General features: G+C 41.8%; 1 protein-coding gene across 1 annotated transcript in view; it reads right to left on the minus strand.

Moving 5' to 3' along the window:
- Positions 1–3781: 3781 nt before the first annotated feature.
- The window catches only part of antxr2a (ANTXR cell adhesion molecule 2a), an 81657-nt gene continuing 58911 nt past the window's right edge, over positions 3782–26527 (minus strand). Inside the window, exon 17 of the mRNA XM_005921981.3 lies at positions 3782–6310. Coding sequence (XP_005922043.1) covers positions 6272–6310 — 39 coding nt within the window. The 3' untranslated portion in view covers positions 3782–6271. The remainder of the gene's footprint in view (positions 6311–26527) is intronic.

The following is a 26527-nucleotide window of genomic DNA, read 5'->3' on the forward strand; positions in this document are numbered from 1 at the left end:
TTCACTTAAAGCCACTGGAAAATCACACAACGTATTTTCTTCTCTTCCGTCACATTAAAGCTTTATGACTTGCATTACATATATGTGGCTTTCCACTACTTTGCTGTTCTCTTGAAATAAATGTACATCATTACCGACACTCTAATCATCTTACAGGAGTCCTAAATCTTTATCAGCATATATAGTATATTGGGCTTAAAAATTCACAGCAAGCTCACAGGAAAGAGCATCAAGATAAAGCTCTGAAATCCCAAACCGTCAAGCTCTCTTAATCCTCCCACCTGCATTTTCCATAGCCGTCAGTGAACAGCAGCCCTCCATATTGCCTGAGAAGGGGATTTAGTTGTAATGCTCTCGGAAATACAATGCATAAAATCAATTGTCAACTCTAACAAGCTGTTCTTAGGGCGGATGGACGGCCCTCTGGATCTGACAGGGTCTGGGCTCGGGCTTTGAAAGGTTAGCGGCTGTGCAGCGCTGCAGCATTTGATCCCACAGTTACCCGAATTTCAGAGACAACTGTGCAAATCTGGCTAACCTGGGAAGCCAGACGGGCTTTCGGGGGGCAACAGCTGCTTAAGTCCATTCGCTGCCTGCCAGAGAAACTTTATCAGGGGAAGTGGAGGTTGAAATTTTATGGCAGCTAAGCCCCCTCCATCAAATTGTGAAAACAGAACCTTGTGGCACAGATCAGGATGGATTTAGGAGTTTGCTTGCTGTTTTCTTGGCTGCAAGCGCTAATATAAAAATAGAAGAATGCAAAGACCTTCGGATGCCGCTGTCCTCATGTGCCACTTTTATTCCAAGTTTCCATCTGAAATACAATAGTAAATTGCAGGCAGACGCCGCTACAGTGGAAGGACGTGAATTTCTCCAGCGTTCAGTCAGAAAATTACCACCAAAATTCACTTCTCCTCTACGGCGCTTCATGTTTCTGTTTTGTAACGCATTTGTGAATTTCTTTCCTGCTAAAATGAAGAATATGTGCAGCATCTAAGCTTCTTTAAACACACGACATCTTTTGGGTAAATCGGCTGCTTTATTCTCCTCTCAGATGTCTTTTCATCTCCAAACTATTTTGTTTGTTCTAGTATAGCAGTGTGTTCATATGCACCGAGTCCATTTACATAGCACATGATGTATAAGCTTGAATGACAGCATGGTATATAAAGCGGCTCCAGTGAAGTAAAGGCAATAAAGCAGATGAGTGAAAAATGTGTGAAGAGTGTTTTTGGAAGACAAACTCTGCAGTTGCATTTTGTTTTTTCTTCTTCTTCTTTTCATTTATGTGTTTTATTGTTTGTATTTAAGACAGATCAATGGCTACACAGCCTTCATAATGATAAAAAAAGGCTTTTTAGATCTTGTTGGTAGCTCTGATGACGGCTCAATTTTCCCAGAAGGATAGCCAACTCGATCGTTGGACTTATTTCATCTCAAGTGATTTTTTTTTACCCCTTCTGTGTGAAGACATTCAGCTGGTGTTTGCTAGAAACTCGGACTCACATTTTTATGTGATCTTGCACAGCGTTCATTACTGATGAACACAAACCGAGAAAAAAAGAATAAAGGAGGAAATTCATCACGCAAAATGCAGGAAGAAGGACTTTATAAAACTTTATAAATTAAAACTTTATAAATTAAAAAAATGAAATTGCATCGTGTTTGAAACAGCAGCAGTGTTCATCCAGTTAGAGCGAGGCTGAGGTAGAACACGTGTTTTGTAATATCCTACAAATTAATTTGCTAGTATTAAAAAAAAACACAATTAAAATGCAAAAATGTAATTTTGATCATCACCACATCTTTACCTGCAGTTAGATTAGTCGTGCCTGCCAGTTTCTACTTCTGTAGTTATTATCTTTTAATTCATTCCTTTATTTCAATGTGTTTTATATAAATATCTGATGTTTGCAGTTTAAAATCAGAGGCCAGCTTCTACATAAACCCACCCTGTGGAGGAAGTCGTCATACACCAGACTTCAGTCTAGAAATGTCAACTTTTATGGGCTGAATACTAAAGTCAGATTATCACCAAGTGCTTCCTGCAGCCTGCTCTGTTTAAAACAACCCCGCGTGTAGCTGCCGTCCTAAGCACAACGGTAAACAGAGCAGACGAGCTGATATTTCACTAAAGCTGTTTGTAGAGTTGTGCGATTTCATTTTTAGGAAAAAGATGATTTCTAATGTCTCTGTTTTATAAAAGCTAAGTGAAGGGGCGAGAGTCTTCTCATGATTTAGTTCATTATTGAATTATGCTGCATGTAGAGGTTTTTTTCTTTAAAAGAAAATCTTTTTGACTGATCAACAATTAAAGGCCATAAGTGAGTTTTTCTTCAGTGTCTTTGTAAAAATTGTCAGATTTCAGTTACTTGAAAGGAAATGATCAGACTGTGACTCCTATTTTATTGCTGTCAATATGTCAATGCATTTGTGTGTGTTGTGATTATATAACTGGGGACGTTTTGAATACTTTTAATTTTAACGATTGATTAGTCAGTTATTCAGAAAACATTTATTCCCCAGTGGCATCATCTTCCATCTACTTATTTTTTCTGAACACTGAAACTGCTTTTACTTTAATTCCTTTGTGTGGGATCAACAAAGTTAATCTGATCTCATAGGCAGAAGACAAAAAATCGCTCTATAAGGATATAATAAATAATTACAATTAAATTAAATCAGTGTTAATTAGTCTTAATCCTGTGTTTTTGTTTCAGAGGAAAAAGAAATTGAGACTCTTTAAAGATCTCGTTCGACTGTGAGATGTTGATCACTGCTACATTTATAAATTCAGTAAACAGCGTGCGGGTCTGTTCAGTACTTTAACAACATTCTGCTGACTTTTACTTTTGATAGATTAAAGTAAAAGCTCGATGTGCAGACATGCAGTTTTAAATAAACTGCGCCTCGTTTGTGCCGTTTGAATAGATTCGTTCATCCTCCGTCTCTACATCAAGTTTCATGAAATTTGACTTGTTTTTTTATGATTTTCTAGAAAGAAACAAAACACAAACCAACAACAACACACAAACACAGTCGTTATGAGTTTACAACCTCATGTGAACGGCTGAGAGTATTTTGGTTCGACTATTTGTAACGTTAAAAAAAGTTGATTCATTTTTAAAAAAAGGGTTTTTACTAAGAAAATTCTGGTATCTGAAGACAATTTCAGTTTTATGAATAAGTAACATGTTTACTATACTTCAAAACTGACTCGTGGACTGCACAAGATTATTTCTCGATGTTTAAAATGCCAGAAAGGACATTAAAAATCAGATTTTGCTGAACAACACTCATGAGTGAAGCATCTAAACTAAGAAAAAAAGTGTTTTCATGACACAACAAATCCTTCCTCAACATGGCGTTGGGGTTATTGTATATACAGCCTACACACACACACACACACTGACCCGTACACACACATACACACACCTCAGCTGGCATCTTGTCACAGCATGCAAATGTGGATAAAGCAGAAGGTGTACGAGCGCATATTTTTTACTAAATGGAAGACCTCATTTTTGGGGCGTTGAAGACCTTGAAGGGATTTTGTGTGTGTGTGTGTGTGTGTGTGTGCCTCCGGTGACTGACTTCACAGGGGGAGAGGCTGCACACTGTCCACTCTGTCCACACACACTCTGTATAATCATGTTCCCTGTCGGGCCCTATAAATCTGTGAGGGCCCAATTAAAGATAGCCTTTAGCATGACCACCCCTACCAGCACACATGTGTTAAAAAGAGAGAAAGAGGAAGAAAAAACACACACACACACAAAAACACTGTTCACTTTTTTGTTGAATGTATATTTGATACAACAGACTGCAGAGTGTACAAAAGTGACAGAAAAAAATCAGATTAAAAATAAAAACAGTGTAAAACTCCGAAAAGCTTTAAAAACAAAGAAGATGCAGCGGCTCACACGAATGCGAGTCGAACTTGGTCTTTACGGTTCTACGTGAATATAAAAAAAAGACTTGAAGATATTAAAATGATAATTTACAATTCTGCACATGAAATGAGCCGATACAGGAAGTTGTGCATGCATATCGAACCGAAGCCGGAATTTGTTAAAAGTGGACAAAAATCAAAATGTGAAGTTTAAAGTTGTTGTAAAGATGTTTTAAAAAAAGTACAAAAATACTTGCATTTATTAAAAAAAAGCATTAATTTACAGAGAGGTACAAGCAAATTTGATTTGTTACCTTTAAATGTACAACAACGGCGTATGTGGTGTGGGGAGGGGACGCAGCGGTGACTTGTGACATGCTGTAAGCAGGATGAGTTGTGTTGTGACTGCTATGTAAATATCTCATTAGTTTGGGTTAATAATATTCCCGTGCTCTCGGTCGCTACATAAAGAAGACAAGATCTAAGTGCTAAAATTTCTCCGTCCCCTGCAAGTCCAGAGCTGATGAGCCTATTAAATGTCAGCCTGCAAAATTATGCAAGAGGCTAAAAGCGTTTAAGTCAAACATAAATACCAGCGCACCCCGAGGATTCGATTCGGAATTATTTATGTCCCTCCGATCGGGACGGAGAGGAAACAAAGGAATAATTAGTCCGGCGTGCTGCTCGCCGCCCGTCTCACGCACCCTCGTGCCCACCGAATGCGAGACGCTCGCCCGTTCCCCCTCAAACTTGATGGTTGTTGAACTTATTTTTAGTGTCATTTGATAAGCTTCCCTGCTTGCACAGAGACATCCCACTGACCCAGCCACTGGTCATTGTCTATACCGCTTCCCGTCAAAGCCGGCACGCTTTGTCAGGTTTCGACTCGAATATCCATTTTGCGTCTGAAGTACGGTATCCAAAGTGACTGGATCATTCGAGCCTTTTTCTTCAGCTGCTGCCCCCTTTCCTCCCCCACAGTGTTTCCGCTCACACTAACATCATTTGGGATTGGCGTCGTGACAGCGCGCTTGAGAAATCCACAATATATTTAAGTACATATCCCTTCCTTTTTGGGTTGGGGCGGAGGAAGGGGAGGGGGACGAAATAATTTCTGGAAATGAACAATACTTATCCGTCCATCGCATCCGCTGCTTTGGGTTTACGTTTTGGACGCGGTGCACCGTCACCGTGGCGCCGTGTCCTCTTTTTCCTGTGAATAACGCGGTAATAGGTCATTCAATGTCAAAAGGCATAAAAAACAGACAGCCAGGTCTTCACAGGCTGCTGCTTGCTGTTGCCTTTAATTATTTTAATTAAACTTTGATATTCCGCTGCTGAGCGAACTAGCGAGTTGCGACGCAGCTCGGGAGCCCTCGGAGAATTGAGACGGAGAGTCGGGCAGTGTCGAGGCAGCCGCATCTATATCTTAAAACTCTTAACTGATAGGCCTGTTTATGGTTTGTGATGTGCTACGCCTTACTGAGCAGGGAGCAGACTGAACTGAAAACAGGGGTAAAAAACACCAAGCGCCATGTCAAGGTCTTAAAGGCATCAATCCCTCAAACCTAGCTGGAGATCACCCCGGTCAGGAGGCTGTCCTGCGGTCGAATAACGCTCTATTAATTTTCTTGTCCCGAGTGCATAATGAAAGGAAGGTGTATTAAAAAAAAACAAAAAACTAAAGGGCAAAGTCTTGGTGCCTTCCAATACCTTGGGGCATCCTGTCTACAATTTGTCATGCGTGTGCACTTCTCAGTGTTAAAATGACAAGATAAGCCAGTCAAAGGGCAGCCGCCAGGCATCCAGCACAGCCGAAGTTGGAGAGGAGTCGTGATGAGACATTGCCAAAAGGCAGTGGACTTCTGCACTTGCGAGGCCCGCTGGGATTATTCCGACTTCCACGCCAAAGGCAAACAGCCCCTTCCTCCATGTTTTTTTCTTTTTTTTTTAAAGATAGCTTCTGTCTGTGTCCACGAAATGAGGTTTTTCACAGAAGCTGCAATATGGTCAGAATATGTTAAGCCTTTGGTGCGCATGAAAAGCTAACCGTGTCTGAGTGCTAAGTTCTGGGGCACGCTGCATTCCTGCTTTGGCCTTTTTTATTAAATAAAAAGATTTGGTTTGAGGAAAATCTAGTAAATAACTTAATAAATGAAAATTAGAGCACTATCGTTCTCCCCTTGTGTGATTTTTAAAACTGCAGAGAGGAAAAAGAACCAGAGGGGGAAACTTTGTGCACAAAGTGAAGCAGAGCGAACAGATAGTGGTTTTAGCTGCAGGGCTACACGTCTTTGAGAACAACCTGAAATTCTTCTCTTGTCCACAGCAATCAGCACATGCTGGTTTTCACACAGTAGTTCTTCTTCTTCTTCTGTTTTACGCGTGCTGCACACGGCTGAAATTAACACACCGGCCCTGAAAATGACACACACACACACACACACACAAACACACCGAGAGGATTAAAACTTTAGTAATAAACGTCCACTTTGCATTTTACTGCAGTTTTTCAAGCAAATTACACTTTTTTTTTTAAATGTCTTAATATTAAATAAAATGATTTGCATTTGATTTTGAATTTGCATAATTTGAAAACATGTATTCCTGTGGGAGATATTTCCATACATATTATATATTCTTTAAATTGGTAAAAAAGAAAAGTATAATTCAGACAGCAAAACAAATCAATCAATATTGCGATTATATTATAAAATACTGATATAGGTCTCACAAAACAATCCCCTTCCCCACGCACAAAAAAAACAAAAAAAACAAACAAACTGAAGAAGATTTTCATAAACACACACAGAGCGCGTGTAAACACACCGGGATGGATATTCAGAATAAATCAAATGAAACAAAATCTACACTGAGCTGAAATCTTTGTCTCAGCTTCAATCAAACGAAGAATCAACTGGTGACCCTGCAGCAGTGCTTTAAAAATAAAGTAAGCTCAAAATAAAAGAGATCTCAGTCGTCCCTGTGCTTTGTTTTATCTTGTGTGTTTGTAGCTTTGCCTGAGCCTCTCTGTGCGGCAGCGCCCTGCTCACTAACAGTAGGCTGACTGGCACCAAGAGGGAGCTCTCGCACAGCGAATCCCCAGCAGCCCGTCAGCCTCCATCCTCACATCTCTGCCTGCGTGAGCCTCCTCTCTCTCTCTCTCTCTCTCTGTGTGTTTCCTTTAGCCTGACTCCAGCATCATCCAGGTGCTCAGCTACACTTCATTCACTGATGCTAGCTGTGGAATTTGTCTTTCACTCATTGTTTTACTGGGTTGTTCTGTAATTTCACTGATTCTTTATTACGCAAAGCTCGCGCCCTCTGGGAGGCGCGAGATCTGGTTCAAACACAGGCCAAGAGGTCACAGGCCACAGACCAACTGCACAAGAGGAGAGTAAACAGGAAAATCCAGCATGTAAACATCTCCTGATCTTCTGCATGGAGTTTTTGGCGTTTAGGTTTGGCGAATGGTCAATTCACACATTCAAGAATAACAAGAGTACAGTTTGGACCCTTAACTTTCTGAGGTCGAGGGCGCTCCTGGGCTGCCTGTGTGGAAAGCTTCTGTAATCCCATCGTTAACATGATCGATTGAGTTCTATACATTTGGTATTTTCTGGAAATGAATCCCAAAATCAAACCTTTATGGGATTTATGAGCTTAAAGAAGACGAAAAAAAACAGCCTGCTTTTTATGCAAGTCCTGCAAAACTCATGAACAGGTACTGCGGCTGGCAGGGTTTATAAAATCAGGATTTCTGCACGGCTGCATTGCTCTGCAGGAAGAGCAGCTCACTGACTCACAGCAGCAAAGAGTAGATGAACATTTTATTTCTGCTTTTCAACACAGAGGCAGCTGAAACGCTTTGAAGATTTCATCTGAAAGGCCCCGATTCATTTCCTGCGCTGCATTTGTACCGACACGGTGACACGTGCACATGTTCGAGCGCTACAGCTGCTTCTTTCTCCTTCTGTGGAAACAAAAGCACATTCTTTCACATGCAGGCCTAACGCCGTCCAGGTGGATGCTTCCTATTGAGGCACGGCGGACAAAAATGACCAGGACTTTGGCTCCCGAGCTGCCTGCTGAATGTGGAGCTCAGCAGCCAGCTCCTCTGGTCCCGGAGCTCTTACAGTATCTGCTCTACAGTCTGGCTCGGGAGCAGAAGTGTGCACGGACCGACTGTGACAAGGGCTTTAGACAAGCTGGAGATTCTTCCATTTCTCATTATTTGGCAAGGCTGGTGGGTGTTTGGTGGAGGGGTGGGGGCTTTGCTCCATCTCTGCATGATAAGCCCCTCGACGTGTACCCTCTGCAACTAATCTCACACAGTCAACAAATAAGGCACATCAGATGCTGTTTTGGCCGCGGCCATCAGAGCGGCTAAGTTCAGTGGATTTTACGGGTTTTACGTCGCGGGGGCTTGCGAGGGAAGAAGCGTTCTCTGCAGTGGCAGAATGGCAGGCGAAGCAGGGGGATATGGTGCGAGGGCGAAGCAGGTGCAGCACAATACGGTCAAACCCATTCCAGTTCCCCTGTTCCTGGATGAACGGGGCCTGACTTGGCACGGAGCGCTGCATTGTAACTGGGCCATGTTGGAGAGACGGAGGCCCACCTGTGCCACCCGCAGCGGCAGAACAATAGTCTGAATATGTCAGCACGGAGCGTCGGTGAAGGCTCATCAGACGGACGGCAGCGTGACCGCGGATGGACGGTCGGATTAGTCAGACGGGGAGGTGGAGAGGTGCGGAGACGAGAGGAGGGGGGAGTGGGTCATCAAATCCAAATGAAGACTGAGATTAATAAGGTTCATTACAGACACCCCGCTGGCTTTCAATTGAAACTAATGGAAACAGCTTGCAATAAATTAATAAATATATTAAATAAACAAAATAAAGGTTGTGATAATTTTTAACGTACCGTAGAGGTAAAACACCATAAAAATCACAGGATTTACGCACCATTTACTCACAGTTTTGTTCTGCGAGACTCTCAGCACGAGAACAAAAACTTCCAAAGTGGAAGGAATAATAATCTGATCGGGGCCGTCGCCACCTACGCCGCAGCCGTGTTAGGAGGCCTTCGCGGCGTGCGGAGAGGAGCCGCAGAGGTCCACGTTCATCCAGTCCTCAGACAACATGTTTGTCACTTGGACTGTCGGCTCGTTACTTGAGGCACAGCTCCAGAAGTGAATTGGTGTGCGCGTGTTTGCATGTGTGATTTTGACTCTCATCTCTCGCAGCGTTCACACCCTGAGCAGCTCGAGTCCCCCACAACTCTTTGGAGATCTCTGCTGCACGAGGTTGTGAGACTCTGCAAACTGTTAGTGGCGACTAAACTCTGCGAGATTTTTTTTTCTTGCTATTAAACGAGCCTGCAAATCATAACCAGCAAAGCTTCAGTGAACTAACAGGGAATTTAAGGAGCAGTACTTTTCCTTCTTTTTGTGCTCGAGTCGTGCATTTTCACAACAAATTCGAACCACAGATTGGCTGCCACATGTCTGCGTGAGGTTTAAACTTCACAGCGCTCCTGTTTTACATCTCGGTGCCTTTCAGTAATATGAAACTGCAATATTTAAGGTGTCCCTGTCTACTTTTTTATTATTTCAGTGTTTTCATTTACTGCATTTGTATACTGTATGTTTGCATGTGTATATGCATTGACTACTGACATCAACTTGGAGAGGGGATGACTTGAGGTTGTGTAAACTCTTCAAGAAATGTCACATAACCTCAGAAAGCTTTGGCTTTAGCAAACCGGCTTTCATAACTTGTGTGTGTGTGTGTGTGTGTGTGTGTGTGTGTGTGTGTGTGTGTGTGTGTGTGTGTGTGTGTGCGCACTGCAACTGTTTCCAGAGGCAACTTTCTATTTAAAAGCAAAATCTGCACACAATCACTCGGGTCCTCGCAAACTTATTTAGAGTGAACTGTGTCTGCTGTTGACATGAACACAGATGAACCTGGAGTCTGAAGCGTTTGAAATGTTTGTGCATGAAATGCTTTTAGTAAGCCGGCACAGCTGCAGACCCAGCTTTCATTTCACTAAAGAAGCAGAAAATATTATTTTCCGTTCACTGCTGAATACTTTCCTGAATGTGCAGGGTTTTGGGACACGCGCAACAAGGGTGGACTTACAACTTTCTGGGTCCCCCTGTTGGCTGGAATAACACAAACCTGAGCATGCATTCCAGACTTTCTTGCACTAATTAAGCAAATAACTTGTAAACCATCAATGATTTATGAGCTAAAGAAAAACTTGGGTTTGTCAGAACAAGTTTGAAATGTTTTTCCATCGGCGTTTTTGGGAGATTGCTGGAAATAAACACAGCTGATGGAGAATTAGCTGCTTTCCAAATGTTTGTATTGGCTTGGTGTATTAATTGATTGTATAGTTTGTCACATTTACAATATCAGAAACCAAAAAAAGGAGATGCACGAAAAGAAGAATCCATTTAGGTTACAGAACGAATCTCCCATCTGGACTGTAGTGTGAAAACACTTGCAAGCATGAGAGTTGTAATCCAGTTGCAAGATGCTTATTTTGCAGTGATAAGCTACAGGCTTTGAAAGATTTTATTACCAGAACAGAGACTTTTTTTCCACATTAGGGCTTTGCAGCGTATACAGTAGCTTAGTTAATCTAGGGCTTACTTAATCCAACAGCAACACTCATCACTCATTATTCCAACACTCGTCTCTGGTTGAGACAAAATGTTAATAAGCTGAGCAGCAAATTCATACTGCAAAGTACTCGCGTACAGTTATGCATGTTGCATTTCTCTTACAGTGACCACGTGTGGCACGAGGTCAGGCCACGGTTTTTCATGATGCACACATCATATGTCAGAGTAGTGACCCTAACAATGAGAAAGATCATACGTCCAACACGACTGCGACAAATGTTTCTGACACTTATGAAATATTGTATCCATCGATCGTCTGCAAAATTTTAACCACTAAATAAGAGACTTGTCCCAATGAAACATGTTCGCTGTATATGAAGCAGTAGCATGTGCACCCAGAATCTTTAAATACATTTTTAGATAATATCATAAATCCTTTGTAACAAAAAATAACAAAGCAACAATCAGCTTCCTCAGATCGGTAACTTCCTGATCCTGTTTTCGGACACCACCTCCACCATCTTGGACCGGAGCTGGTGATGAAAGTTTCTTTACTGCTCTGCAGCTCAAGATGATGGAGTTAAAGTCTGTCCGACCGAGCGAGGAGAGATCAGAGACGGCTACATGGGTCTGAATACAGCAATGACAGCGAATTTAACAGTGTGTTTGTTAAATGTTAAGCACCACAGGTGGTCATCAGGAACTAAACTATCAAAATAAAAGTGAGGAGACTGTCCAACAGTCGTGCCGCTGCCTCAGAGAAATGAAAAATAAAACTACACTTCGCGTGCATGTTACTTTGACACAGTCACCTCCATCACATCACTTTCAGATGGCAACAAACACAGCAGGCTGTTTTCCTCACCTCAGCAGATACCACACCACAAATCAACCACACGTCTCTGGGATGAACAAGTACGTCTAGTCCGTCACACCGAGGCCTCAACATCCTTCCTCCAGAAACCACAGGAGTCCCCCGAGGTTCAGTGTAAAAGCCAAAATACTACTTGATATCTTCTCTGAACTATTTCACTATTGTGTGAAGATCATTCTCTCAAATTAAATTACATATTGGTGAGAGACTTTGCCTGCTAAAGCTAAAATGTCATGAGTTTGCTCAGGACTTCATTTCATATTTTTCATGTTTGTTCTGTTTGTGCAGGAAACTAATATCAGTGCACCACATTTGAACTGCCTCCCCCCCTCCTTTGTATTAAAGGGCCTTACTGCCTTTGCATTGCAGTGCATTACACACTAGCCTGTGCTGATGAGATCAAGGATAAATAAGCATTTTAAGACTAATTCAATGACTATTTTAATATTCCTGTCATGACCAATCTAGTCCCGAGTCCGTGTTCCCTCTCTGGGTCAGAGATATCGATAACAAACACTGATAACTTTCCTGATTGATTCACGGCTCCTCTTTATATCAATATGTTTTGAATGAGATAATATGAAGTAAGGATTAGACACCAGTGATTTTTTATTCTTTCGTGAGACTGCTACACTTCACACTTTGACTTTAAGTAGATGCTGTACAGGGATGGATATATGCTACCATCCAACGGATGAGGATTCACCGGGTATCCTGTTAACTAATAAATACGAAGGTTCTTCAGGGACAGAATTTTATGACAGATGAATGCAAAGTTTCCTTCCATGTTCAAAAAAATCAAGGAATCAATTCTTTAGGGTTTCTGAACTGAGCTATAAGCTGCTTAGTTTTAGTAATCTGCTGAGTTTTCATAAACAAAACACCAAAAACAGACAAATCCGATACCATGTGACCATGTTGTCGTTTCCTGAGTTACATTATGGATTAACTTGATTTAACTTCATTTAAGCTCTTTTCTTAAACCTTATTTAAGACTTCTGTGAGCCCAACAAAAAATGTAAACATCCACTTTTTAAATCACACTGACAGCAGTGATCTGAAGAGAAATAAAGGTGCAATTTAATCTGTTGTGTTTTATAACAATTTCAATTTATTTGTTATGAAAAAACAGAAAAAATTAACCGAGTCAATAATGCAGAATCAGACTGTATCAGTGCGTCTAAAGCAGGAGCAAATATAATTTGCCTCAGAGACCTGCAGGAGGAGATTTTTGTATTTTTAAGATGTTTAAGCTACGTGAATTAAGCATCCCACTGTTACCATCAGACAAACAGACCAGAAGAGTCCGTATAAACTTTAACTAACACCACCGTGTGCTGGAAATTCACACGGTGACGTTCCTACAAACTTGAAAACATATCCACTCAAATCGATTTAATACTTTTTAAGTTTTTTATTAGTAAATGTTTGAGACTTTTAAGAACACGCAGCCACCTTGTGTATTTGTGCAGCGTTGGTTCAAACCCAAGTACAAGAAAGCAAACGCTTGATTAAAAAAAAGGTGTGAACTATTCCCTTATGAAATCCACGATCTCCCGGAAGCAGCAGACTTCGACATGTTAAAAAACAACTCCGCGCGGTGTCATCCTCCCCTTCGAGTCCCTGCCTGTCGAGCCTCAGCCACCAGACATGTGTTCTGTTTTACTCGGTGTCCTCTGCCACATATTGAACAAATTAAAAGTTCAAGTTGGACGGAGAAGCACAGCTGCACGGGGACAGAGGACAGAGCCAGAGTGTGAGCAATCCTCCCTTCATGAGGCTGCTGGCCCTCTTCTCACAGCCCCTCGTCCACACACACACATGCTCAAAGACAGACACACACATATACACTGCCCACACAGCACTGCCATCTGGCCTGCTGGGAAATCAGAGCCACCTGAGACTCGGCCAAATACATGATGCTCGCTGACAACTCGGGCATTTCTACTGATTGTAAAGAGATGAATAAAGATTACACAAGCACATAAGGTACATTGGAGGAAAAAACAGTAACTCCCTTCAGTACTGCTGTGAAGTTCAGCAGATAGCTCGGAAGAAGTTGGCAAAAAAGTACGACTTTCAGGAGGAAAGTTCCAAAACAGGAAAGAGTTTCCGTTCTTACTTAATGGCCTTAAGAGCTGTGCATACATGCAAACACTATAGTGCAGTGAGCCACAATACTACACGCACTTCGATACTCATTAAGCTTCTGTGTCACTACCAAAAACGTGCACCCGCATGGTCAAAAGTATGCAGACAGATAAAGCACCGACTGGATCGTGTGCTCCTGTAACAACATCCGTTTTCTGGACTAAGCTGGTCGCTGGAATTTGCTTCCTTTCAGTAAAAGATCCAACACTGATGCTGGGTGTTAAACTCTGAATATATCCAAATATCAAAAGTGGTGTACAAATTCTTGATGAACCGGTCATGTATGGGACCCTCAGCGAAAATTTGAGACACACATCAATAAAATATCAAAGTCATTGTTTCCGCTTTATACTTTGTTTCAGTTTGACTTTACTGCTGGTTCCACATCTCTGTCCAACAATACTGCGTTTTAAAAACCTAACCATGTCAAGTCTGAAAATTAGCTGAGGCTAGAAGTCCTGCATATGCTGCAATTTACTTTAATGGATCAATATTTGTGTGTACCAAGGTTTTGCATAGAAAACACTTCCTGGAATACATTTTCAACAAGGAATCAGTGGGTAGAAAGGATTAAATGTTAGCACAAAGTCCAAGGAGTCTAATTCACACCAGAAAATAACCTATTGCAAACCAAAAGTGCAGAAACTGCACATCCCATGTTAACTTTAGTCCCAAAGAGACTGTAGACTGCACCACGTCTGCTGTGATATCTGTTCCATTCATTCTCTTCTCTTGTCCTTATGAGGGTCGTGGGGGTGCCGGAGCCTATCCCTGCTACCATAGGGCATGAGGCAGGTTCCACCCTGAACAGGTTCACATTCACATATATGGGCAATTTAGTGCTACTAATTAACCTAACCCCACTAACTGCATGCCTTTGGACTGTGGGAGGAAGCTGGAGTAGCCGGAAAAAAGAAGAGAACATGCACACAGAAAGGCTCCGCCCAGAATCAGAACATATTCTGTGAATCTTTAAATACACTAATTGGCCACCGTTTAAATATCACTGACACCTTCTGTTAATTCTGTTCATCATCACACTGATTATACAGAGCTCTGCTGAGAAACCTGGGGCACTCCCCAATGGCTGCAGCCTCCCTCAGCAAGACAATAAAAGAAGCTCCTCAGATGTTGTCTCCAGAAACATGACAATGATCCCAACCTGAAATATCCACTGCTGTTCTAATGCAAGACACCTCCAGAGAGTCAGTGTCCAAGCCCCTAATACATTAGCATAGAATAGAATGAATAGAACAGAATAGCCCTTTATTGTCATTGTACACGCACAACGAAGACACGGGTGCACCACAGCGACTGTGCTGGAATCAAATATAAATATCCAGGTCTGTGTAGTACTGATATATACATTCAGACATCTTTAATAATTCACTAACTAGGATTTGCAGTTGAAATTGCGTGACGATAAAGTTGAATTCTCTACACTATATTTACATTTCATGGGTTTTCAAACTGCGACGCCGCTTTGCTTCTCTGTGAATAAAGCGGTGGATGATGGGAAATCGGGCTCTGATGGCTACTTGACTGACCCTGGGAGCAGAGAGGGAGTGAGCGACAGCTTGCAGTAAAAAAGTTACGCTAACAGGCAGCAGCATATGGTCTGCAGACTGTCAGAGCATTGCTGGCTCCCGTTTCTTGCAGACAGGAGAATATTTCAGCGGAAAAGAAAATCTGAAGGCAGAAAAGAAAAAGGTCGAGTTATTTGGGCTGCTTCTTTTTTTACGTTTCTGCTGCAACTTTGAAAACTGTGTCGATCAGATCGGGAGGATCTTGCAGCAGTGTTCGTTTTCTAACCATTACAGCAAGTCAGCGGCCAAAGTCAAAAGATCAGATCTACAGAAATCTGAGAGCTGTTATAGTTAAGAACTGATTCATTTAACATTAACAAGAATCTAGATTGTAGATTTTTTTGTTAATGTTTCTTCTCTGTGCATCAAACTCACAGCAGTCGAGCTTTTGCACGTCTCAGTTACACACTAGCCTTTATTTTCCTCTGTTTTCCGCCCTCTGCCGCGACCCGGAGGTGATAAAACAGATGCGTTTACGCTGTGAAGACCCCAGCCCCTTCCTCGCCCAGTGTTTCCAGACAATACAACTGTTGCTGGCACACTTGCATCTTTCTATCTCACTCCTCTCCCGCCTGGCTGCTGTGTGCTCGCCCTCTTAGTTTTTCTTCACTTCTTTGGTTTTGTTTTCATGCCTCGTACACGATCATTATCTCCACTCTCATGCACATCCCACGCTACTGCTTCTACTGTCTCTCACAGTCCACGTCTTCATTTTGTATTATAGATTACTTCAACGGCAAGGACGTGTATCCCCCCCTTCGGTTATCACAACTTTCAAGCCTAATTTTTTCTGCACACACATCAAATGAACACCTTGAAGCCTGATATTTAGCAGACAGATGTATCTACTACTGGGTCTATGCTGCTGGGATAATCTCGGCTTTTCGTAGCTCCTTTTTTCCCGACTTGGCAGAAAAACTATGAACAACTCTACATCAAAATCTCCAAGAAGTCTGTGAGAAAAAAGAGGAACAGCCATTCTTTCACTTCTAACTTCTTGCATGTGTGATCGGTTTACTTGCAAATAAAGATAAAAACCTCTCAGTTTCCTGCAGAAAAGGTGTAATTTTAATGCACAAATACATGTCGGCAAACATTTGAGGTCTGTGCTCGGTTAAATTAGGTTTAACCACCTGATGATGAGGACGAGCTTGTTGGTAAGCAGGCGCTAATCTGTACCTGTACCTGTTCAAGCACGCAGCTGATCATCGTGCTCAGTAAAGCACCAGCTAAATGTCTAACATGCACGTCCTGCAACAGCCTCTGCATCGTGCGTTTCTCGCTGCAGAGATAAACAATATCTCCGGAAGCAGCAGTACTGTAGGTGCAGCTGTTTCCTGCCCAGGCCTCCTGCTTGCTTCCACTCACCCCCATCCTCTCTGGTTTTGTCAGAATAAGTGCACATCATTGGCAGCTAAAAGCTCTGGGCACCGTCCCTCTGGTTGTTCCAGAGAAATGCCAATCGTTTTGGCGTCAACGGGGCCCTCACAGACGGCGCATGAAGGCACAGATGGCACTAATGGACGAGCAGAATCCAACCGAGGGACCGGGACAGAGCCACACCGGAGCGCCGTCCAAATAACTGTAGTGTGAATGTACTGTATGGCCAACGCGTCACTCTGCTCTAGCGGGGCCGGTGCCACGGCAATGCGGCATAAAGAATTTAAAATGATAAAATAATCATAAGAGAGAGAGACCGTGGGAGGATCAGCGTGGAGTGGTGCCAAGAGGATCAGACAGAGGAGAGATTGTTCCTGGGCTGATATGTGCTGAAGCGATTTAGACAGGCCTCATCCAAGTCAACCCACTCCAGTCCGACAACTGGGTATACAGCTAATGGACAGACTGAAACACTCTGTGCCAAGGAAGAGCCGCTTTATAGACTGCACCTTCTCCTGGTACAATGGTACTTTTGTACAACGTGCGAGCCAGCCGATAGCCTGTTCCGAGACCCGTGAGGCGTCAGACTCGCATTTAAGCTTCTTTCTTTTTTTCCTCGTTGACGAAATCTTTCCCTGCGTTTCCACGTGATGCCCACATACTGCACAATTTTAACATTTGTTGTGTAATGCATTCACAAAAACACTGCTATGTCTCTTATTTAGCTAGTAGTGCTAAACAGATGCTTGTAGGAAGAACTAGTCACAGCTTTTGCTGGTGCTAAATGGCTCCCAAAAACCTGTTTGGAGCGCCGTGTACTTTTGATAAAAGTTTAAATACTTCCAAGCGGTCATGATACTTTATGTTTGAGCTTTTTTCAGCCGTCTGTGTGGTTTCTAAAAATGCAAGCGGCTTTCAAATAGGAGTAAAAAAGCGGATAAGTGGGCAGCTTGGAACTAGAAAATTATAGAACGACATTATAAAACTACTGACATACATAGAAAAAGTTTCTCTGGTGCAAGTAGGGCACAATAAATATATCCAATCTGTCCTAAAATTCCAAAAAAGGTATTAAGCTGTTGCACACTTCAGGTAAAAACATGCGAACTAGCAGCACTGGAATTCTGCAAAAACAAATAAAACAAAAATGAGCCAGTTCTGCAGCGGACAGTCAGCTGTTTAGTGTCCCAAAAGCTCAGATCTACAGTGCAACGCGCTCAGATAACATGTGCAACACTTCTGAGTAAGGACGCCAAACCAAAAATAAAGAAGGGGGGCATTTGTTAATTTTTCTTCTGGGTGCCACAGTGTATCAGTGTCCACAGAGAGCCAGTGGGCTCATCTGTACTTTCAAATTATGTGTCATCACCACAACTGTCCTCACAGAGAGGCCAGGAGAGACGCCACAAACACTCGGAACTGCACTAAAAACATAAGCTCGCATCATGTCTCCCGGCCATCATCAACAAGCATCTTTTAGAACTTAAAGCGTGCGGAATATTTGCTCAGAGGAACAAACCTCGCTGCTGCTTAAACTTGAGGGTTGTTAGACATTTAAAGTAAACAAAGGCACCGATAATTAAATTATGGACAAATAGGATTCGTGTAGCTGCTGGACATGTCAGTGTTTCTGCTCGAGGACACATCACCACACTGCAAAATTGTGAAGCAAGGTAGCAAACAAACAGGCTTTTGCAGACGACACAACGCTGGAGGATAACTAAACACCGTGCATGCTGGACTTACAATGCAAAATATTTCAAAGTTACAGACGGCAGTGAGGTGACAACAATCGCTCTGAGTCAGCTGGTGCGATTCTGGCGTTACAACATGAACAGAAAGTCATTTCTGCAGTCGTCATCAAGTCAAACATATTTTAATATCAGTGCATCCTCCAGCTACATGTGGCAGAATAACACGTGCCCCTCCTCAAGGAAAGAAAACTTCCACAGGACAATAAGAAATGCACTGATGATATTCACAGACGTGTAAATGCTCATCAGAGTCACTCAGCAGCTCTGCAGCGCGAGTCTGTTTGCACAAGTAAAAAATACAGTTGGACTTTTTTCGTTGGTATATTTGAAATGTTGCCGCAAATGCTATCTTCATCATTTATGGATCTGTAACATTCACAATAGGACAAAGAAATAAAGAATGTGGGGCTGATAATCAAGTTAAGAAAAACTACTAAAAGCACTGAAAAAAGTCAAAAGAGGATAAATGTGTCTTTGAACTATTACACGTTTTCTATTTTTTCAATGCTATGTTTAAGAATTTGACATTAGATTTCAGCTCTTCGGTTTCCAGTTTTCTTTGTAACATTAACGCCAATTATTTACATAATTAACGCGTCACATAGTAACAGGACATCTTCAGGAAACCACCGACATACTACTTCCTTTTTTTAGTCTTAAAGGTTCTTTTTATACAAATATTGCAAATATCCATTTTGGCCAAACTTTGTTGCCTCAAATGAATCTGTCAATATTTGAAAAACACAGATGATTCAATCTTCACAACCTATTTGTAAACAAAGGTCTTAAGATGACTCACTAGCAGCAATGTGCTCTTACTTCGATGCCAGTCGTGTTCGTCAGAGGAGGCAGATATATTTTCAAGTGCTGAAGAGCTCAGTTTGAAATGAAACTCTTTGATTGGCCTTGATTTTTGGAAAGTGTCCTTTCAGTGTGTGTGTGTGTGTGTGTGTGTGTGTGTGTGTGTGTGTGTGTGTGTGTGCGTGCTCCTGTTCCCTGCGTGGGTCCCCCTCTTCCCCCTCCACCAGCGGCATGCTGGACGGGGTCACATGCGATCTGCTCTGAGTGGAGATGCAGGCCATGCGACAGCGAGGGCCAGTAATTGGAGTGAGCTGTCAAGATGGGGCGGTGTGTTTATATATGTGTGTGTGTGTGTGTGTGTGTGTTTGTGCACATGCCAGGGCGGGTCCCCTCCTACAGGGTGCCACACATTAAAGTCCCTGATGAGACTAATGCAGGAGGAAACGGGTTTGGCTTTTTGCCCGGTTGACAGGTGAAAGGGAGGGCCGGTCTAGGTTGACCTAAAATCCTAAATAGTTATTTCTACTTGTTTCACTTTTCTTGGTGTTATCCTCGAATGTGACACTTTTAACAGTTCCGCTGGATTTAATTTGCTATGAATATTCATATTTTTTTCCCTGCCGATTCTTTAAAAAAAAAAACGATTTCCCAAATCTAAAGAAAAGAAGCTCTCATATTTGTATCATTACTGAATCATTGATCCTTCAGACGCAATTAGCGAGAGCGAGATCACAGCCCCTCGTTTCTCTTTTAAGAGTTAATCAACAAATTAAAGATGCAGATTTGCAGCTAACGACGTGCCGGCGTGAACTGCCAAAGACGTGCGATGCAGCGTTCGCGCTGCTGACATGATTAACTACAATTACAAAAAAGGTAAAACAAAAGCATTAATGGCAAATTGTGTCTAATCACAGACACAAAGGAGATAATTGCGTTGTGGGCTGATGAATTAGTTATTATTAGTTTCTCTGACAACTGTGGTTTATTTCATCTTTGCCAGGACGTGAACATCTGTAGCTGCCTTGTTATTGTTGGACGCTGACAGACAGAAAAGTTCCTTCTCCCACACTCAATTAGTCATTCGTGGTATTTAAAGCTTTCTTCTGGATTATTTTGTGTGCTAATAATCACAACAGCACAATTTTTTCTCCTAAACAATATCTTTTTTACTTATATTGCAAAAAATATGCAATTTTAACAGTTAACATACACCTGATTTTTCTAAAGTTTAAGAATGTTACCTTAAACCATCGGCTTCACTGAAACTCAAAGGCAGAGGCCGGTTCGTTTTTTCTTCTTCCCTTTTTGTCATTTTGACTTTGAACTCTGTGCTGTTGTGTTGTATATATTCCAAAGTTGTTCTGCTTATTTAGCAGAGCTTGCGGCTGATTTACACCAAAGCTTCTGTGTGTATAAATCACAGCCAAAATCTGTCTTCACGCTCAAAGTTAAATCTGATTTTACGGCAAAAACTCCAGCTTTAAATCTCGACTGGAGAAAAGTTGTTATTTACGAGGCTGTAAACTACCACAGGGTGGAAATACGAGCGGGTGGCCGCAGCCTGCTACGGCGGGCGGAAAGGCTCGGCGATAAAGCATCTTGTTAGCTCTACTGAGGAAAATATGCTTATCAAGCCGCATGTTAATACAAGCAGTAAATAATGCGATCATCGGCCAGTGATGCTGGAAATATAACAGCGTGAGAAGGAGCCTGAAGCTACGTTGACTACAGGGAGGTGTTTGTGTGCTTTTCTTTCTTTCTGTCTTTCTTGTTTTTGAACATGGGCTACAAACTGTGAGTGCTGGGTTAACATGTCCTAAGCACAGAAGACACAAGCAGCAACCCACACACAAAGACGAAGAAATATATATGAGGAAAGCTATAAACAAGTTTTTATTTTGTGAGCAACATTCAAGTGGATGTGATTTGGCTTCACTGTGTTTTTTGCATGTTAGTTTATCATCTTTTCCAAAATAATATCACAATAATACAAATTTTTAGTCCAAATTAATGCTGACACTTGATGAATGAAGCCTGGGTTGGCCTCATATACACACCTGATTGTTAATGCTTGTCTATGTAACAGTTTAGATAGACACCATACTAAGATACACTGTGTGGATGTTAATAATGTTACAGTATCTATTTTACTATGGTGTCATTGTTAGTCCTAATACATGCATGTTTGAACACAATGTATCAATTTAAAACAAATCCTCTATCTTTTATATCCTACTCCTCTGACTGCTTTCAAATATTATCCCTATAAAATAAAGACTGCAAAATATCTTATATATAAAAACAAAACAATAGTGGAGATACAAAGTCAAGCTCACTAACTTTCACCTGCCATGGATCATCTGATAAGCCCTCAAAACATTCAACTGGCTTTAGCCTTCCAAACATTCCTGCACATCTGCAAACCACTTTGCAACCCACCTCCACCCCAGCTCCTTCTTTTCCCCATGTTGTTTCTCACCTCCTTAATGTTGTATTTGTTGTCACTATTGCTCTCCTTGCTTCATGCAGGCACATCCCAACATTCAGACGGCAATAACAATCTTTTTTGGACTGTAGTGGTGAGTAGTTCAGTCAGGTTAACAAGTTATCCAGCACGTTCAAGGCAAACATAGTGTTACGCTTAATGTTGCTCAACAACTACGTAAACATCAGTAAGTTTGTTGTTATCGTCATCACTTAACTTCAGGTCTCCATAAAGTTCTGCTGACACACAACAACAAATGACTCTTTAGTAAGTCAACCATTCTTCACGAGGGGGCAAAAACTCTACTGTTGTTTGAGCTCAAGTCCCAATGCAAACAGTTCAATGTCAGGAGAACATGACAGATTTATCTGTTTTAGTCATACTATGTTCCACTTGGCTTTTACCAAAGATTTTAAAGAGGAGAAAACTGAATAAATCAACTCTTTTTCATTAAAACAACCCCACTTTTTCTCCAGTAAGTCTATTTTAGTCGTCATCCTCTGCTCAGCAGGGTCACTGTCCGGACACACTAGCCTGCCATCTTCTCAGGAATACGGCGCCTTTGTAACTTCAGCCTGACTGCGACTGAGTCACCTCGCTGCCTTTGGAGTGACAACAGGCCCTTGACCTTCACCATGTTCTCAGAGCTTACACTCCAAAATCGTGAACAGGAGATCAGCAAACACATACATAAATCACCCTTTGGTGTTTCAAGCTCTGTACATCCAAACAATAAAACGTTCAATCGAGTTTTTGCTTCAGTTATAAAAACATTACTTTTTTAATTTCTGCTTGTTCAAGCACATTTGGTGAAAGAGGCACATTTTTATAGAGGCCAAGAGTTCACTGGAAAGTTACTCCTCACACTTTGAGACAAAACTATGCTGAGTAATGCAAAGTCAAGAGGAGTTTCTTTAAAGAAAAAGGCTGCGCTGTACTTGCATGGATTGGAGTGTGTTACACTTAAAGAAACCTAGATTGTTCAAGAACTCTCAAAGGCACCTACAGTTCTCACAACTGTCCTACGTGAGCAGTGTTCGCCATGCTGGCAAGAAATTGCCTGCAAACCTGTGTCAACTCTGGGTGACCTGGGAGTTGGTATAACAATGGGCGGGAGCCTTGATTTGCAATATGATGAATCCTTGCACAGCACACTAAAACCTTCCCTGAGGCACAGGAGTGAAATTAGCAAGTTTGGCAGGCCTGCGCTGCCTTCTCCGGCGGTCGCAGAGTGTTTCTTTGCAAGAGGAGGGCGGGCACTGCCTCTTTGTCTCAATGGAGACAAATCTTGGGCGGACTGTTTGTTTGGGGAAGGGGTGTGAACGGCACACAGTCCATCAAATCAATTACAGTCTTATGCAGAGACGGCCTGGCTTGGCCTGGGCTGAGAGCTTGGCCCGATCTTTTATGAGGGGTTATGTGAGTCAGAGTGTTGCCACAGCCAACAGTCGTGACTCGTGTACTCACAACACCAGTATGAGCACAGAGAGGAGGGGTGAAAAGCTCGCATATGGCCAGAGCCAGCGTGTCACATTTGGGCTAGAGTTCACATTGGGCTCAGATGCTCACACCAATGAACTCGTGAGGATTGTCGAGTTGCGGCACCGCGGTCGTGTTTGAGATTTAGCAGCTTAGAGGCGGCGGCGAGAAAACTGTACCACATGTACACTGACATCCAGCAGTCCAACTGTATGTTTCTATTAACCGTCACAAGCAGGCGAGCGCTGCGCATAGTATTTGTTTGAAACATGTAAATCTCATAGTGTACACAGCGTCTTTAGCACAGAGTTTACAAAGAGGTCAGACAAACATATATAATACAGTCAGAAAGGAAAGGAGGGATGCAGCAGATAAAAAAGTGCATGAATGACTTTTTCCAGGTCTGAGTTTGAGTTAAGAGCTGAATCAGATTCTCCTCTCACATTTCTGTCAGCACTTCTTACATCAGCTGATAACAAGATTGGAACCCTTTCAAAACGACTGATGTTCGTATGATTTTGAGGTATTAAGTTTGTTCCATTCAACAGTTGAAATTTAAATAGCTGACTCTTAAATACATTTACTGATTACTGTAAATTCATGACTGCTTATGGTTCAGGAGAAGAAGAAATGGAGGCGTTAAACCACGTTTTCCAGCAGTGTAGTGCCTAAGGTGATCAGATATTTTGAAGTATGTTCTCAGTTTCATAGTGCCAACAACAATATCACAAAACGTCTTCCCTTGCACCTAAAAGAAAATAGTTTTGTCACACAGCTGCCAGGGATTCCTGTCAGATAAATACTGGTCATGTCATGTTAGTCATTCGTCCTCCTTGTTTTACTTCAGCAGTGATGATTGAATCCTTTTATTGCAGAAACAATTAGTTGATAAATTAGAAAAAATATGAATTCATTTTTATCACTAGTTTAGTTTACAGACTGGGGTGACTAACTGAAAGAAAAACAGATATTTGTTGAAAAAGATCAACGCCGAAACATCCATCAGAACAATATTAGCTAAGAATCTGAGTCGGCCTCTAGTCAGAGACTCCGAATCTTCAAATGTGAAGCTCCACATGTGAAAATCAAGTTTCTGTCGCTGCTCTTTTCACGATTTAAATCTCTGCAGTAACACTGATTGCACTGTTTAATTAATCGGGTTTCCAGGCAGTTGGTCAACACTCGTTTCAACTTCTGCTGCTGCCATGAGCAAAAATCTGAGCACGATCTGCATTATGGTAATTTATTTGCATATGCTGGAGACTACAGACATTCGCAGTTGCCTGCAGCCCGATCTCAAACACACTCAGTCTTAAGTGTAATTATTCAACGGCGAGCGGGTCCGCTCTCCATTGCGTGGCATTAAAAAGGCTAATATCGCCGCCGTTTTCCTAATGGCGAGTTTGGTGGCCATGCAGTTCATTACTATGTGCATACTGCGAGTCTCGAGAGGATATTTCACCAGGAGGACCCACATATGATGTTACGCTAACTGGCCGAGAGCATGTCGCTGCACGTATCCAAGTTTTTTGGGGAGTCAAGCTGTACTGTTAGGGCGACATGCATGCTAATCAGCGGCGCCTCATTCTGTAGTCTTTTATTATGCGCTTTTCAACATAGTGTGTCAAGATTATTTCGTTTGAAGGAAAACGCCAGCTGTCATGTTTTATGCATTCGCTTTCAGTTCAGTTTCACTTGCGCGTAGCTGTTGGACGATGAAGCTTGACTTGAGCTTCAGTTTTTATATTTTACAGCGTGCAGGTTTCATACATCCACCGCAGATGCTTCGGCCTTGACTGCGTGCCAGCAGACCCTCGACACAGCGGCGATGGGATCTGACACTGACGTAGCATCTGGATGGAAATGTGTTTGGCTATAGCATCATCTCATCTTTATTTCATAGATTGTGTCTAAACTGGTCTATTTGAAACAAATGGACTGAACAATTTCTTCTTAAGCACTACATCATTTATGAATTTAGCCTCAATAAATAACCCAAATTTGAATGTGCAAAGACCACAGGTGTGTCTGTCTGGGCAGACAGAAGATGCAAATATTCTTCCAGCTCGTGCTTTATTTCAGTTCTTCTTACATCTATACACGACTGCACTGAACACTGACAGGCACTTTAAATCTTAATTAGTGTAATTTGCCATCATTTCAACATTTCTCCATACTGGTGCCAGTGCAATGCATGGGCTCAGAAGTCAAGAAGCAAACCTCTTTAATTAGGACTTTTAGAAATAGAAGCTCAATACTTTTTAAGGGAAACGTACTTGTAGCACCCAGTGTGAATAACTCAAGAAAAGAAAGTCAGCACAGCACGCTTGACCAGGTCTGTTTTTTAGCAACTTATTCACTCATTTATTTTCTTTCTCAAAGCTGTTTCTTTATATAAAAAAGTATGTTTTTGAAAGACAAATACTATATTCTAAATATAAAACACACACACACAGACACACAATTTTTAATTCTACGTTACAAGTTGCACGACTCCAGCAGATATCGTTAGGTTACAAAGAAAGAAGAAGAGAAGTGCTTCATAGAGCTATTACAAAAACTAAAAGTCAGCATAGAAACTTTGGGATTTTATATGAAAGACGAGGTAAAAATCACAAGTGCAGTTAGTGTTTCCACTGCACTTGTGACCGTCTTATGATGCGTGGCCTTTGCCTGCTTTATGTAAGTCAGTGTGACATCTTGGAGAAAAACATCTGACCTCTACTCCTGAAGAATAAATTAATAATAATATAATTTCACTTGAAGAAATTCTTCAGTTTTTCCCACCATGATTTTACTCCAAATATTTAATATCTCGAAAATATTTGAACAACCATCAGATCAAACTTATTTCCCGATTAGGTCGCCGTGTCAACAGAACAAAGCAGCTTTAAGGAGCCAAAAAACGTTTAAAATTCAAGCATTCAAACAAATAGCATGAACTGTAGTTACAGGACACTTCTTGTATCACCTGATATGCAGGAGAATGGGTGAACGCAGATGCTGCAGAAGGCATCATGAAGTTCTCACACAGAAACTTAGATTATCAAGTTCTCCTTGCAGCATCAAAGACACAGTGAGACTAAACGTTTCCAGTTACTCTAAATTATTAAGACATTGTCAGATAGAGTGGTTAAACTCCCAAATCCTTTAGAACACGTGCAAAGATGCTGATGAAAGGCTTCACACTCACTCAATCGCACACACACACACACACACACTTTTTACAAATGTCTTTGGGTAACAAGTCTGAATGCAGGTAATTAACAGTCAGTAAATGACAGCATCTCTCGTCACCCAGCCATAGAAATGATCTTCTATTTGCAGAATACAGCACGACCATCATACACTGCATGAGTCTAAGTGCAGGGCAGCAATTCGCGTACTTGACCTGTCTAATTGGCTCAAATATACTACCCCTGAAATCCCACAGGCCACATAGACACATCAACACACACATGCTAATATCCCCCCTACACACACACACACACACACAC

This window comes from Haplochromis burtoni, unplaced genomic scaffold (genome assembly GCF_018398535.1).
Source record: "Haplochromis burtoni strain Fernald_Lab_line unplaced genomic scaffold, NCSU_Asbu1 Contig_43, whole genome shotgun sequence".
Taxonomy (NCBI): Eukaryota; Metazoa; Chordata; class Actinopteri; order Cichliformes; family Cichlidae; genus Haplochromis; species Haplochromis burtoni.